Below are 14,878 nucleotides of genomic sequence, written 5' to 3' on the forward strand. Positions count from 1 at the left end.
AAGGAGGATTGCAAAAGTTTCTATAGATATGTAAAGAGAAAAAGGTTAGTAAAGACAAACGTAGGTCCCCTGCAGTCAGAATCAGGGGAAGTCATAACGGGGAACAAAGAAATGGCGGACCAATTGAACAAGTACTTTGGTTCGGTATTCACGAAGGAGGACACAAACAACCTTCCGGTTATAAAAGGGGTCGGGGGGTCTAGTAAGGAGGAGGAACTGAGGGAAATCCTTATTAGCCGGGAAATTGTGTTGGGGAAATTGATGGGATTGAAGGCCGATAAATCCCCAGGGCCTGATGGACTGCATCCCAGAGTACTTAAGGAGGTGGCCTTGGAAATAGTGGATGCGTTGACAGTCATTTTCCAACATTCCATTGACTCTGGATCAGTTCCTATGGAGTGGAGGGTAGCCAATGTAACCCCACTTTTTAAAAAAGGAGGGAGAGAGAAAACAGGGAATTATAGACCGGTCAGCCTGACATCGGTAGTGGGTAAAATGATGGAATCAATTATTAAGGATGTCATAGCAGTGCATTTGGAAAGAGGTGACATGATAGGTCCAAGTCAGCATGGATTTGTGAAAGGGAAATCATGCTTGACAAATCTTCTGGAATTTTTTGAGGATGTTTCCAGTAGAGTGGATAGGGAGAACCAGTTGATGTGGTATATTTGGATTTCAGAAGGCGTTCGACAAGGTCCCACACAAGAGATTGATGTGCAAAGTTAGAGCACATGGGATTGGGGGTAGTGTACTGACATGGATTGAGAACTGGTTGTCAGACAGGAAGCAAAGAGTAGGAGTAAATGGGTACTTTTAAGAATGGCAGGCAGTGACTAGTGGGGTACCGCAAGGTTCTGTGCTGGGGCCCCAGCTGTTTACACTGTACATTAATGATTTAGATGAGGGGATTAAATGTAGTATCTCCAAATTTGCGGATGACACTAAGTTGGGTGGCAGTGAGCGCTGCGAGGAGGATGCTGTGAGGCTGCAGAGCGACTTGGATAGGTTAGGTGAGTGGGCAAATGCATGGCAGATGAAGTATAATGTGGATAAATGTGAGGTTATCCACTTTGGTGGTAAAAACAGAGAGACAGACTATTATCTGAATGGTGACAGATTAGGAAAAGGGGAGGTGCAAAGAGACCTGGGTGTCATGGTACATCAGTCATTGAAGGTTGGCATGCAGGTGCAGCAGGCGGTTAAGAAAGCAAATGGCATGTTGGCCTTCATAGCAAGGGGATTTGAGTACAGGGGCAGGGAGGTGTTGCTACAGTTGTACAGGGCATTGGTGAGGCCACAACTGGAGTATTGTGTACAGTTTTGGTCTCCTAACCTGAGGAAGGACATTCTTGCTATTGAGGGAGTGCAGCGAAGGTTCACCAGACTGATTCCCGGGATGGCGGGACTGACCTATCAAGAAAGACTGGATCAACTGGGCTTGTATTCACTGGAGTTCAGAAGAATGAGAGGGGACTTCATAGAAACATTTAAAATTTTGACGGGGTTAGACAGGTTAGATGCAGGAAGAATGTTCCCAATGTTGGGGAAGTCCAGAACCAGAGGTCACAGTCTAAGGATAAGGGGTAAGCCATTTAGGACCGAGATGCGGAGGAACTTCTTCACCCAGAGAGTGGTGAACCTGTGGAATTCTCTACCACAGAAAGTTGTTGAGGCCAATTCACTAAATATATTCAAAAAGGAGTTAGATGAGGTCCTTACTACTAGGGGGATCAAGGGGTATGGCGAGAAAGCAGGAATGGGGTACTGAAGTTGAATGTTCAGCCATGAACTCATTGAATGGCAGTGCAGGCTAGAAGGGCCGAATGGCCTACTCCTGCACCTATTTTCTATGTTTCTATGTTTTAACAATAGCTGTTCGATTATGTTGACAAAAGACATCTCACCTAGGATAATGAACACCAGTAAAGCTAAAGACAATACCTCTCACAATTATGTCCACTTGTATGATCTCTGCAGCTTAAACATTCACCAGATTCCAAGGCACAGTGATCTGTATGTCCATTACACTGGCACGGGCGACAATTTGGAAACCCCCAATATCCAGGCTGACACTGGTCACATTGTCGGCCATAGACTCCTTCGTTACATCGACACTGACCAGTAATGTGATGGCAAAATTCGTGGACAGAACCTTCTCGATGACAGTCACACGCTACAGTAAATTTAGAAATATATATATATATATTTAGCAATAGTATATGAAACTGTCAATCACTTTGATGAAGGTATTGGGATTAATCACTTGCATCTTTAAACACAAGAATCTTGTAAGACTTTTAATAACTTGTAAAAGTGCATTTGCTGTTTAGATCAACAGCAAATGCACTTTTACAAGTTATTAAAAGTCACAATTAAGCACTACTTTAATAGAGTAGAGCAGCGTAAGAAATATCTTTGGGACATCTACTTGAGATTGGAGTTAAAATGAATGCCCAAGTTCCCCCAATGTCTAATGAGATCCATGACATCACCTTATGTGGGATTATGCCAAACAGACCAGGTTCAATCCCTGGAATGTTAAGTGAGCTGATTGCAGCCAGAAGTTTTGGGCCCAAGTTTCCACACAATAAAAAACGGGCGCCCCTCCGAGCTGGGCGCCCGTTTTTCGCGCCTAAAAAAAACCTCACAATTCTGGAGCATTCTGCAGCTCCTTGTCTGTCTGGCGCGGCGCCCAGGGGGGCGGAGCCTACAGTCGCGCCGATTTTGTAAGTGGGAGGGGGCGGGTACTATTTAAATTTGTTTTTTTTCTGCCGGCAACGCTGCGCGTGCGCGTTGGAGCTTTCGCGCATGCTCAGTGTGAAAACAACATTGCCACTCGGCCATTTTTGTAGTTCTCTGTAGCTGTTTAATTTTTGAACATTTTTTAATAAAAGCACATTGCCATCAGCACATGCAGCCTTCTCACTGTCTCCTTCCCCCCCCTCCCCCACGGGAACGAAACGGCTGTTCCCTTCTCCCCCGCCCCCCGGCGGGAACGAAACGGCTGTTCCCTTCCCCCCCCCCCCTCGTTCTGGACGCCTAATTTGTAACCTGCGCCTGATTTTTTAATGTGTAGAATAGGTTTTTTCAGTTCTACAAAAATCTTCACTTGCTCCATTCTAATTTAGTTTGGAGTACATTTTCACTGTGGAAACTTTGAAATCAGGCGTCAGTGGCCGGACATGCCCCCTTTTGAAGAAAAAATTCTGTTCCAAAGTAGAACTGTTCTACCTGACTAGAACTGCAGAAAAAAAAATGTGGAGAATTGCGATTTCTAAGATAGTCCGTTCTCCACCAGTTGCTCCTAAAAATCAGGCGCAAATCATGTGGAAACTTGGGCCCATTGGCACTACAATGGAAAGAATAGGTGGAGAAAATCAACAACTTGCTTTTATATACAATGTCCCAAGCTGCTTCAGGGGCAGAAGACAAAAATGGACACAAGCCAAATAAGGAAATAGTGGGGAGCTGTGACCAAAAGCTTAGTCGAAGAGGTAGGATTCAAGAAGGGTTTTTAAAGGTGGAGAGGGAAGTGGAAGCCAAAGGCATTTAAGGACGGAATTCCAGAGCGTGGGACATAGGCGGCTGAAGGTATGTGTACCATTGATGAGCGTGAGGGAGGGATGCACAAAGGCTAGAGTCAGAGGAACAGAAAGTTCAGGGGGATGTTAACGGCTAGAGAAGCTTAGCCAAGAATTGGAGGCATTGCAGGACCAGGAGCTAATGTAGATTAGCTAGGACAGGACTAATGTGTGAAGGGGATCTGGTTCGGGAGAGGATATGGATAGCAGAATTTCAGTGCGTGCAGGATGAGAAAATTAGCCAGGTTTTTCACTCCTGACTGCTATCCAGTGACCCCAACTGAAAAGTGTGAGCATGTGGATAATGGACGATAACAGAATTAAGCTTGGTCATGGCTTCCCTCCACTCCACTCCACTCAAACATGAAGATTGGTCATTTGTGGAGGTATTGCAAAAGGCTGCCAGGGCCCATGGAATCACATGCTGCAGGAGTCACCGCCTTCATGGCACGAAGAAAGTAATTATCACCAGCTTTCTCCCACAGTTCTGTTTACAGAAATTACTTGAAGAAAATCAACAAAGCAAGTTACCAATGTTCACCTCAGCCACATGGAGTGCAAATTCAAAGCCCAATATTTTACCAATCCTCAAGAACTTTTTTGCTCCATGCAGGAACCGTGAGAAAATGGCAAACATAATTTACTGGCTAGGAATGTTCCCTTCTTCCCCACACTAAGAACGATTGCCTAGTAACACCAGGCATCTTCCAACCTTGAGGATGTAGCTTGGGTCCTTCATTGAAACACCTGTGAACTCATCCTTTTTTGGCGTGGAAGTAAGTCATCCTCGTTTCGAGGGACTGCCTATGACTGATTGACTAACATCACTATGCCTCACCAGAATTGGGGTGATTGACAGGAGAAATGACCCAATCACGCCAGGAAACCACACTGCTGTAACTATTGTAACTGACTGCAATTGATCTTATGCACACATGTAATATATATAATTCGCACAATAATAAATAGAGTATGAGAGGAAGCTTACAGGGAACATAAAAACTGACTGCAAAAGCTTCTATAGATATGTGAAGAGAAAAAGATTAGTGAAGACAAATGTAGGTCCCTTGCTGTTAGAATCAGGTGAATTTATAAGGGGGAACAAAGAAATGGCAGACCAACTGAATAAATACTTTGGTTCTGTCTTCACTAAGGAAGACACAAATAACCTTCCGGAAATATTAGGGTTAAGGAGGAACTGAAGGAAATCCTTATTAGTCAGGAAATTGTGTTAGAAACATAGAAAATAGGTGCAGGAGTAGATCATTCGGCCCTTCGAGCCTGCACCACCATTCACTATCATGGCTGATCATTCGCCTCAGTACCCCTTTACTGCTTTTTCTTCATACCTCTTGATCCCTTCAGCCGTCAGGGCCATCTCTAACTCCCTCTTGAATATATTCAATGAACTGGCATCAACAACTCTCTGCGGTAGGGAATTCCATAGGTTAACAACACTCCTCATCAAGAATTTTCTCCTTATCTCAGTCCTAAATGGCTTACCCCTTATCCTTAGACTGTGTCCCCTGGTTCTGGACTTCCCCAACATCGAGAACATTCTTCCTGTATCTAACCTGCCCAGTCCCGTCACAATTTTATATGTTTCTATGAGATCCCCTCTCATCCTTCTAAACTCCAGTGAATACAGGCCCAGTTGATCCAGTCTCTCCTCATATGCCAGTCCTGCCATCCCGGGAATCAGTCTGGTGAACCTTCGCTGCACTCCCTCAATAGAAAGAACGTCCTTCCTCAGATTAGGAGACCAAAACTGAACACAATATTCCAGGTGAGGCCCCACCAAGGCCCCATACAACTGCAGTAAGACCTCCCTGCTTCTATACTCAAATCCCCTAGCTATGAAGGCCAACATATCATTTGCCTTCTTCACCGCCTGCTGTACCTGCATGCCAACTTTCAATGACTGATGTACCATGACACTTAGGTCTCGTTGCACCTCCCCTTTTCCTAATCTTCCGCCATTCAGATAATATTCTGCCTTCGTGTTTTTGCCACCAAAGTGGATAACCTCAAATTTATCCACATTATACTGCATCTGCCATGCATTTGCCCACTCACCTAACCTGTGCGCGCTTGATCCGTGCAGCAGAGCTATTCTCCAGTCGTCTTGGGTAACCCTTGCCACTGGACCAAGACCCTAGCTTGGTCAAGCCCGTGTGGTAGCTGGTGTGCAACGGCCACCACACGTTAAAAATTCCAAGCACAGGCATCTTCCACCCTCCAAGATGTAGTTCAGGATCTGGAATATTAGGTCCTTCATTGAAACACCCGTGAACACATTTCTTTTTGGCGTGGAAGCAAGTCATCCTCGCTTCGAGGGACTGCCTATGATGAACCTGTCCAAGTCACCCTGCAGCCTCTTGGCGTCCTTCTCACAGCTCACACTTGGAGATATTACACTCAATTGATGGGTTTGAAGGCCGATAAATCCCCAGGGCCTGATCATCTGCATCCCAGAGTACTCAAGGAAGTGGCCCTAGAAATAGTGGATGCATTGGTGGTCATTTTCCAACATTCTATAGACTCTGGATCAATTCCTATGGATTGGAGGGTAGTTAATGTAACCTCACTTTTAAAAAAAGGAGGGAGAGAAAAAGATAATTACAGACCGGTTAGCCTGACATCGGTAATGGGGAAAATGTTGGAATCTAATATTAAAGATGTAATAGCAGCGCATTTGGAAAGCAGTGACAGGATTGGTCCAAGTCAGCATGGATTTATGAAAGGGAAATTATGCTGGTCAAATCTTCTGGAATTTTTTTGAGGATGTAACTAGTAGAATGGACAAGGGAGAACCAGTGGATGTGGTGTATTTGGACTTTCAAAAGGCTTTTGACAAGGTCCCACACAGGAGATTAGTGTGCAAAATTGAAGCACATGGTATTGGGGGTAATGTATTGACGTGGATAGAGAACTGGTTGGCAGACAGGAAGCAAAGAGTAGGAACAAATGGGTCCTTTTCAGAATGGCAGGCAGTGACTAGTGGGGTACCACAAGGTTCAGTGCTGGGACCCCAGCTATTTACAATATACATTTAGATGAAGGAATTGACTGTAATATCTCCAAGTTTGCAGATGACACTAAGCTGGGTGGCAGCGTGAGCTGTGAGGAGGATGCTAAGAGGCTGCAGGGTGACTTGGACAGGTTGGGTGAGTGGGCAAATGCATGGCAGATGGAGTATAATGTAGATAAATGTGAGGTTATCCACTTTGGTGGCAAAAACAGGAAGGCAGATTATCTGAATGGTGACAGATTAGGAAAAGGGAAGGTGCAACAAGACCTGGGTGTCATGGTACATCAGTCATTGAAAGTTGGCATGTAGGTACAGCAGGCAGTGAAGGCGGCAAATGGCATGTTGGCCTTCATAGCGATAGGAATTGAGTATAGGAGCAGGGAGGTCTTACTGCAGTTGTACAGGACCTTGGTGAGGCCACACCTTGAATATTGCATACAGATTTGGTCTCCTCATCTGAGAAAGGACATTCTTGCTATTGAGGTTGTTATGTCTATAAGCACTCTAGTAATGACTCCACGAGGTAAGGTATTGTACTTGAACTGTGGTGACCTTAGTCCATTTATTACAACTCCTGAGTGAGGGTACAGCATGGTGAGCTCCCTTTTATACCTGGTTACCTGTCGTGTGCAGGTGACCCCTTAGTCTCCACCAGTTGCACCCTCTGGTGGTGCAAGCATAATGTATACAGTGTGAGGGGGTACATCCAATAGTCTTATGTAACTGTACATTGAGTGTACAGGGAGTATATTTATGTTATACATACACAACACCACTCTCCCCTAAGTCTTGTGCCACTGGCTTTTGCATTGTGTGCCCTGGCCCTAGACTTGAGCACCCAAAGCCCTTGCACCTTGTCTATGCTTTGGCTAGGCTCTCTCCCTGTTGACCCCCAAGTCCTTATTGCCACAACATTGGGAAATGGTCAGCAATGGACGGTTTGAGGTTGCAGTGGGGGTTGAGTGGGTTCTGGGTGTCATCCATGCATGTCCATGGCTACCTACATCCATTTCATCACCCCCCCCCCCCCATACATAGACCATGTGTGTGGCTCAACACATGCATGTGCATACATGTACAGAAAGAACAAAAACATAGGATTAATTACATCACTGTTTGGGTTCTGCAGTAGTGGAACAAGTACATTTTATAAGAAAGATACATACGTGGTATCACAGTCTTGCCCCTGGGTTGTGTCGGTGCAGGTGGGTGAGGACTCTAGTTTGAGTGACCGGACTGTGTCCAGGTTGTCTGATGGCTGCGCTGCGCCCCCTGCCAGCTGGGTGGGCTCGGATCGCTCACCTAGCTGAGTCTCAGGGTCTTTGCCGTTGCCTAGTATGGGCAGAGCCACAGGAGTGTGTGGCCTCCCTGTCCTCCTTTGAGGGCTGCGGTGTCTCTTTGCTGCCCTTCAGCGATAGTGGGAGCCTGGTCATCTCAGGTCCCGGTTGGGAAAGCTGGAGGGTGCTAGTTTCTTGCTCCCAGTACTGGCCCTGGTGGCCAGAGAGGTAGAGCCGATCAGGGGCAGGGTACCTGTAATGGTGCTTTTGCCGTCCGCTGATCGCTGGCCCTGCAACTGGTATGCTCCCCGTGTGTGTGTGGCCACGCTCCCCCTGGGGCATCACATTGGTCCCAGAGGCGCAGGCTACATGGTCGGGTAGCCCGCTGGAACTGGGTGCTTCCGACGGGAGGTTGCCCTTGGTTTTGTCGGCATGCATGTAAATCCCGGCATCGCACATCATCATTTTGTTTACTCTCAATACATTGGTTCCAACCGCAATCGCCCGACTTATCATGGTTAGTTACATTTACAAACTTGAAATTGTCAGTTACATCTTTTACATATGTATCACCGTCATCGCTGTATAAAGAGTGGAACTGTCCCTTTAATTGTGATGGGTTGCCGGTCTCCTTTAAAAGGGCCTTGCAATCTTTACCCCAATCCGGTTCGCTGCTCGGCATCACGTGTTGCTCCATCAACGCTTCTCCTCGTGGTCTGGCCGCCGCCATCTTCGTGGTTTGGGCACCATCTTCTTTCTCTCCATGAGGTAGGCTGCGGTGATCCTTTTCTCCCCAGGTTCTACCATGGAAGCAGGGAAGTTGCCTTCTGTGCCGATTTTCTTTCTCTGGAGTCCTGCCACTGGAGCCTGGAAGTTGAGGTCGGGTCGTTTTGGCTGGATCATCTCGCAGTTGGGTTGAACGGTCTGGGGCGTCTCCACGCAGTTGAGTTGAGTGGCTGGGTTTTTCAGGTGCTGTGCTGGATCCAACTTCGGGGCCGTGGAGGACGTCGATGGCTGGAGGTTGGAGGTTTTCCCAGCTCCAACGGATATTTTTCATCCATTCTCAATAGCGTTGGACCATCACCAGCAATGATTCACAAAGGTAACTTGTGCACCGCGCAGCCATGGGACACCTGGACATCCATGCTGCCAACGACTGGGATGGTGTCGTATGTATAGGTGAGCAGCTTCACTTGGATCGGGATCATTTTAGGTCGTTCGATTGGATTGTTCCAGAGTTTCTCAAAGGCCGCCTGATTCATCAGTGACTGGCTCGCCCCTGTGTCTTCCTCCATCGTGACTGGAACACCGTTGATTTCAACTTTCATTTTCAATGGGGAACTCTCGGTAGGTGCAGGTAAACACTCCGTACACCTCATCATGGGGCTGAGCTGCCTCATGGACTCTCACTTCATCGTCGCTGGAGTCCGGATGATCGACCAACTCTTCATCGACTCGGTGAGTAGGATTTCTCTTGCACATTCGCTGGAGGTGGCCCTTCGTGTTACAGCCTTTGCATGTATAGTCTTTATAGCGGCACTGCTGGGCCTTGTGATTTCCTCCACAGCGCCAGCATGGTGTTAGTCGGTTGGCCCCATGTGGCGGACTCAGGATTGCGGGACTTGGGGTTCTGTTCTCTCTCCCGAGAGAGACTGTGTTCAGCAGCCCTGCCTATAAAAGGCGCCAGTCGGTTCACAGTACTTGCCGGGTTAGATTCCTGTATGAGCGTTACGAGCTCCTCATATGTTTTGGTCGTTGTCTTCGCTGGGGCTAGCAAGTCCCTGACAAACCATTGACGGTGGGCCCACAACTGCTGAGCAGGATAGCTCTGCGCTCATCAGCCAGCGAGTTTGGGTCGTCTCCCGCCAGGTCGTTCACAATAAAGTGGTCGAATCTTTCCACAAAGGCCTCCCAATCGTCCCCATCGGCGAATTGTTGAAACGTGCCAAGGTTAGCCATTTTTGTGTGGAAATTCGTAATCTCGTTGCCAGTTGTTATGTCTATAAGCACTCTGGTAATGACTCCACGAGGTAAGGTATTGGACTTGAACTGTAGTGACCTTAGTCCATTTATTACAGCTCCTGAGTGAGGGTACAGCATGGTGGAGCTCCCTTTTATACCTGGTTACCTGTCGTGTACAGGTGAGCCCCCCTAGGTCTCCGCCAGTTGCATCCTCCGGTGGTACAAGCATAGTGTATACAGTGAAGGTACATCCAGTAGTCTTATCTAACTGTACATTGAGTGTACAGGGAGTATACTTATGTTATACACACACAACAGAGGGAGTGCAGCGAAGGTTCACCAGACTGATTCCCGGGATGGCAGGACTGACATATGAGGAGAGACTGGATCGACTGGGCCTGTATTCACTGGAGTTTAGAAGAATGAGAGGGGATCTTATAGAAACATATAAAATTGTGACGGGACTGGACAGGTTAGATACAGGAAGAATGTTCCCGATGTTGGGGAAGTCCAGAACCAGGGGTCACAGTCTAAAGATAAGTGGTAAGCCATTTAGGACTGAGATGAGGAGAAACTTCTTCACTCAGAGAATTGTGAACCTGTGGAATTCTCTTACCACAGAAAGCTGTTGAGGCCAGTTCATTAGATATATTCAAAAGGGAGTTAGATGTGGCCCTTACAGCTAAAGGGATCAAGGGATATGGAGAGAAAGCAGGAATGGGGTACTAAAGTTGTATGACCAGCCATGATCATATTGAATGTTGGTTCAGGCTCGAAGGGCCGAATGGCCTACTCCTGCATCTACTTTCTATGTTTCTATGTAACTATCCCTCCACTCACTTCATTTTGCTGGAAAAATCACCCTACTTTTATCGGGAGAAGTCGCTGTAGTTTTGGTCATGAGTTCTGTTTGCTGTAGTTCATAGAAATTCTTCTTAAATAGACTCTGTAAATAGACTTTGTTTGCTTTGTTGTTTACTGTAAAATAAAGTTTTTGCTGCAAGTCCTGCCATAAGTCCTACCCTGCCTCCAACTCATTAGTGGTGTCAATAGACAATCTGACTAAGAACAGGTTATCTATCATTCGCATTAACACATTATGCATGAAGGAAGTCTAAAAATATCTGCTTTCAAAGATATTAGAAAGTTACTCCTTTTTCACTGCAGGTCCACAATAATGAAGGTGTAATAAGAGTACTAAGAAGTGAAGATAAAATATATTTTCCTTCAAAGATCTCGAACACTTTAAAATTAGAAGGACCATTTTAGAAAGCTGTACTTACGTCTGCAGCCACTAGGACCAAAACCGTACGTAGCAGGAGCACATCGGTCACAGTTTCGGCCAACGACACTGATGCGGCATTGGCACTGTCCACCACTGGGATTACAAACAGAACTAAGAGAACCTTGAGGGTCACAGCCGCAAGCTAGAGAGAGAGAGAATAAGTACACATTAGAGAGTATTCAAGTAAAAGATACCGTCATGAGAAACCAAAATCATATTCTAATAAGATTCCTCAATCAAACCTGCTTTTTGAAATGGACCAGTTCCAATCTACACTACTATGGACACTTCCCAAATGAATCAATCTCCAGGGAGATTCAAACATAACCAAGCCTCCAGAAGACAACAAAGGATTCTGAAATCTATCCCATGGGCCCCCAAAAGATTTCACGCTCTCCTTCTTCCTGTTTTAAGAGCAATGTGAACAGAGGGGATCATTATAGGCTTCTGAATAACTATTAGTCACTGTTTCCCTTCCCATTATTTCAATCCAGTTACTTAGCCTCAGGCGTGGAACTTGAAATGCTACTTGAAAATCTAAGTATACTCTATACAAGCAAAATCCCTTATTCACTAATTTACATACCCCCTCAAAGCATTCCTTGAGTCATGACCCATAACTTTTAAATTACGCTCTTTAGATGAACATTGATAACATCACGTTGAAAAGTTTGAATATCTCTTCACTAATAATGTCAGACTAACTGGTCCAAGTCCTCAATTCATGTTTAACTTCTTGTTAAGTACACAAATCATTGGCAATTTTCATTTTATGAAATGAACCCAAGTAACTAAAACTTTATGGCCATGCTGACAATTTCACTTTCCAATTAAGCAATGACCCCTTAACTGCACTGATTTACTTAAAAAAAAAGTCACAGCAGAAAATGTTCATGCATTTACTGTGTACCAGTGCAGAATAAATTCTTCAGTAAAAACCCCAATATACAGTTAACACATAGAAGAGGACGTGCTACTGCTTTTACAAAATCATGGAATTTTCAGCATGGAAGGGGGCCATTCTGTCCACCTTTAATATTTTTCTTCAAATGTTTATCCAATTTCCTTGTTTATGCTGGGGCTGACTTATCAATAGCAATTTGCAGTGATGCATTCCATATTCTAGTAACCCTCTGAACAGACAAAAACTTATGACCTCTCCCTTTATGGTTTCAGTACCAATCCTACGCTTACACCCCCTTGTTACCGATTCATCAACTAGTGGAAATAAGTCTTTCACTACTTACACTCTCAAATCCTTTCAAGACTTTGAGGACTTAATTACATCCACCTCTCCCTTCACGCTTAATGTCCTGTGCCCCCTCCCCAACGTTCTATGCTTCAGTGAATACTATCCTAGTTTTTCCAAAGTTTTGCACTATAATTATATCTTCTCATCTCTGGTACCAAACTAACATTGGCCAAGAAATTGCGGTCGGAGGCTTCCCATGGGCGGATGCCTCCGACCACAAATATTTCTACAGAAGCACCTGGTGGCCCCGGAGGTTCAAAACTTGCGGTCCTGGCCCTCGACGCGAAGGCACATGTATCCCAGGAGTGTATGAATTTTGTACGCATCAATGGGATCACGTGGGTGGCCCAACCTATCACAGTAGGGGGGATACCCATTCATATTTATGGTAATTCCGTATGTACGGAACTGCCATAAATATTAATGGGAATACTTCCAAACACACAAACACTGAAAATAACACAAACTATCACGTATTTTAAATGAATAAAAATGGAATTTAATTATTTGAAACAAAAATTAAATTTTTGAAAAATAAATTTACATATTTTAAAGGGTCTGAAAATAAACTTATCTTATTTAACAGGATTTTAAATCTTTAAATTATTTTTTTAATGTATTTTTCTGTACTTTAAAAGTCTTACGCTGATAAAAAGCAGATCCAACGCCAGCTTTTATCAGTCGAAAGAATTTGAAGGACATTCGCTGGGCAGGAGTTGGGTAAATAGCCCAACTCTCCGCCCGCGGAGGCCCTTTAGTTTCAGATGCGTGCGATTTTGACAGATTGCAAGTGCTAGGTTTAGGCACATACACTTCGCATACCTAAACCCGGAACTTGTGGGGACTCCACGGGCATGTGCGCACCTCGTAAGCGTCCATGGGAAGCGTGATTTCAGGCCCATTACGTTTTCTATGTTTAAACATTCTTTCTATAATGTCCTAAATTGCACACAGTACTCCAACTATGATCTAACTATCTTCAGAGCCATCAACTGTTAATTAGGAGTCTCACATTTTTTTAAAATGCAAAAAATATTCCATCACTGCTCTGATTACCCTCCATTTCTTAACCAGTAGTCCGTTTCCCTCATGAAAAATGTTTTGAAAAATAAATTTAGACATACGCAAAGCTCCTTCGTGGATTATAGAAGAAATACTGGACAGGATGCCTCTGCAGACATCGGTCATCGGAGTCTTAGTAACACTCTGACTGTTCTCCAAGCATCGGTACCGTTGGAAGGTATCCCAGACACTGTTTGTGACAATCTCACTCGATTCTCCTGCAGTGAATATATCCAATGATCTGCAGTGGGGCATGAGTACAAGCTGCAAAATATTTAATCGACAATCAGCTCTTTTTTTCAAGATCCATTCTTTTTTTTGAAAATATGAACAATCTTGTACCTTAAACAGGCCTATGTAACCTGAGCTTTTCCCGTGTCCATTTGCGTGTGTACTTTGGTTGCCGCTCCGGACCAGAGCCATTCAATACTTTTCCATTTTTTCCCCCCTCTTTGCTTTTCTCTTTATCCCTCCCTGACTGCTCTCTCCTGTTGTCATGCCTCCTTTCATCTCTCCTCTCTCGGATACTCAGCTTTCCCAAATCCCTACTCCAATCCTCCATTATTCTTCCACTTTCCTGCTGTCATTCCCGCTTGATTCTCTTAGATAAGCCTACACTTTCCCGCTGTGCCTCTCCCTCCATGTAAATTCCCCAACCCATATTCACAACCACCGCCTCGACCTTACCATCTCTTGGCCTCACTACTCCCATTGTGTTAATCACAGATAAGGCCATCCATGACCACTTCCTCGTATCACTTTCCACCTCCCCCCAACCCCCCTGCTCCAGCTGTGTCCACCCCTGAAAAAAAAACACGCTCCTGACTCTCTTACAACTGCACTTATGAACTCCCTAATGTCCAGTCTTTGGCCCTCCATTCACCATGACAGATCTGTTCAATCACACCCTCACCACCCTAGTCCCTATTAAAACAATTACTCTCTCTCACCCTGGCTGTTCCCCCTCATACGGCCCTCATCTTCCCGCCCTCAAGTCCAAGGGACAAAAACTTGAATGGATACGGCAGACAACTGGTTTAGCCATTCACCGCCAGATTTGGCTGGACCACATAAAGCATTATCAGGTCTTGCTCTTGTCTGCCAAAACTGTTCACTATTCTGGAATGCAAAGGTAAATCCTGGCTTCTATTCTCCACTGCTAACCGTCTTCTTAAACCCCTCTCCCCAGTCTCCACCCTCACCTCGGACAGTAAGTGCGAGGAGCTCATGGACCTCTTTGTCTCCAAGATTGAGACCATCCGTTCAGCCGCCTGAAGTGTCCCTTCCCTTCCTTCCCCTAGCCCACAGGGCCAAACTTCCTCTAAGGATCCCCCCTGCCCTAGTCCTGACGCCTCATCTTTCTCCAGTTTCTCTCCGATCTCCCTTCATGGCCTCTCCGAGCTCATCTTGCCCATGAGATCCATTTCC

General features: G+C 45.4%; 1 protein-coding gene across 1 annotated transcript in view; it reads right to left on the minus strand.

Annotated features, from left to right (window-relative positions):
• Positions 1–14,878, minus strand: part of lamb1a (laminin, beta 1a) — a 103,788-nt gene that overhangs the window by 51,677 nt on the left and 37,233 nt on the right. Inside the window, exons 17-19 of the mRNA XM_070897468.1 lie at positions 13,513–13,714; positions 11,135–11,278; positions 1,942–2,173 (exon numbers count right to left, since the gene is read on the minus strand). Coding sequence (XP_070753569.1) covers positions 1,942–2,173; positions 11,135–11,278; positions 13,513–13,714 — 578 coding nt within the window. The remainder of the gene's footprint in view (positions 1–1,941; positions 2,174–11,134; positions 11,279–13,512; positions 13,715–14,878) is intronic.

The sequence above is a fragment of the Pristiophorus japonicus genome, chromosome 13 (genome assembly GCF_044704955.1).
Source record: "Pristiophorus japonicus isolate sPriJap1 chromosome 13, sPriJap1.hap1, whole genome shotgun sequence".
In the NCBI taxonomy this organism is placed as follows: Eukaryota; Metazoa; Chordata; class Chondrichthyes; family Pristiophoridae; genus Pristiophorus; species Pristiophorus japonicus.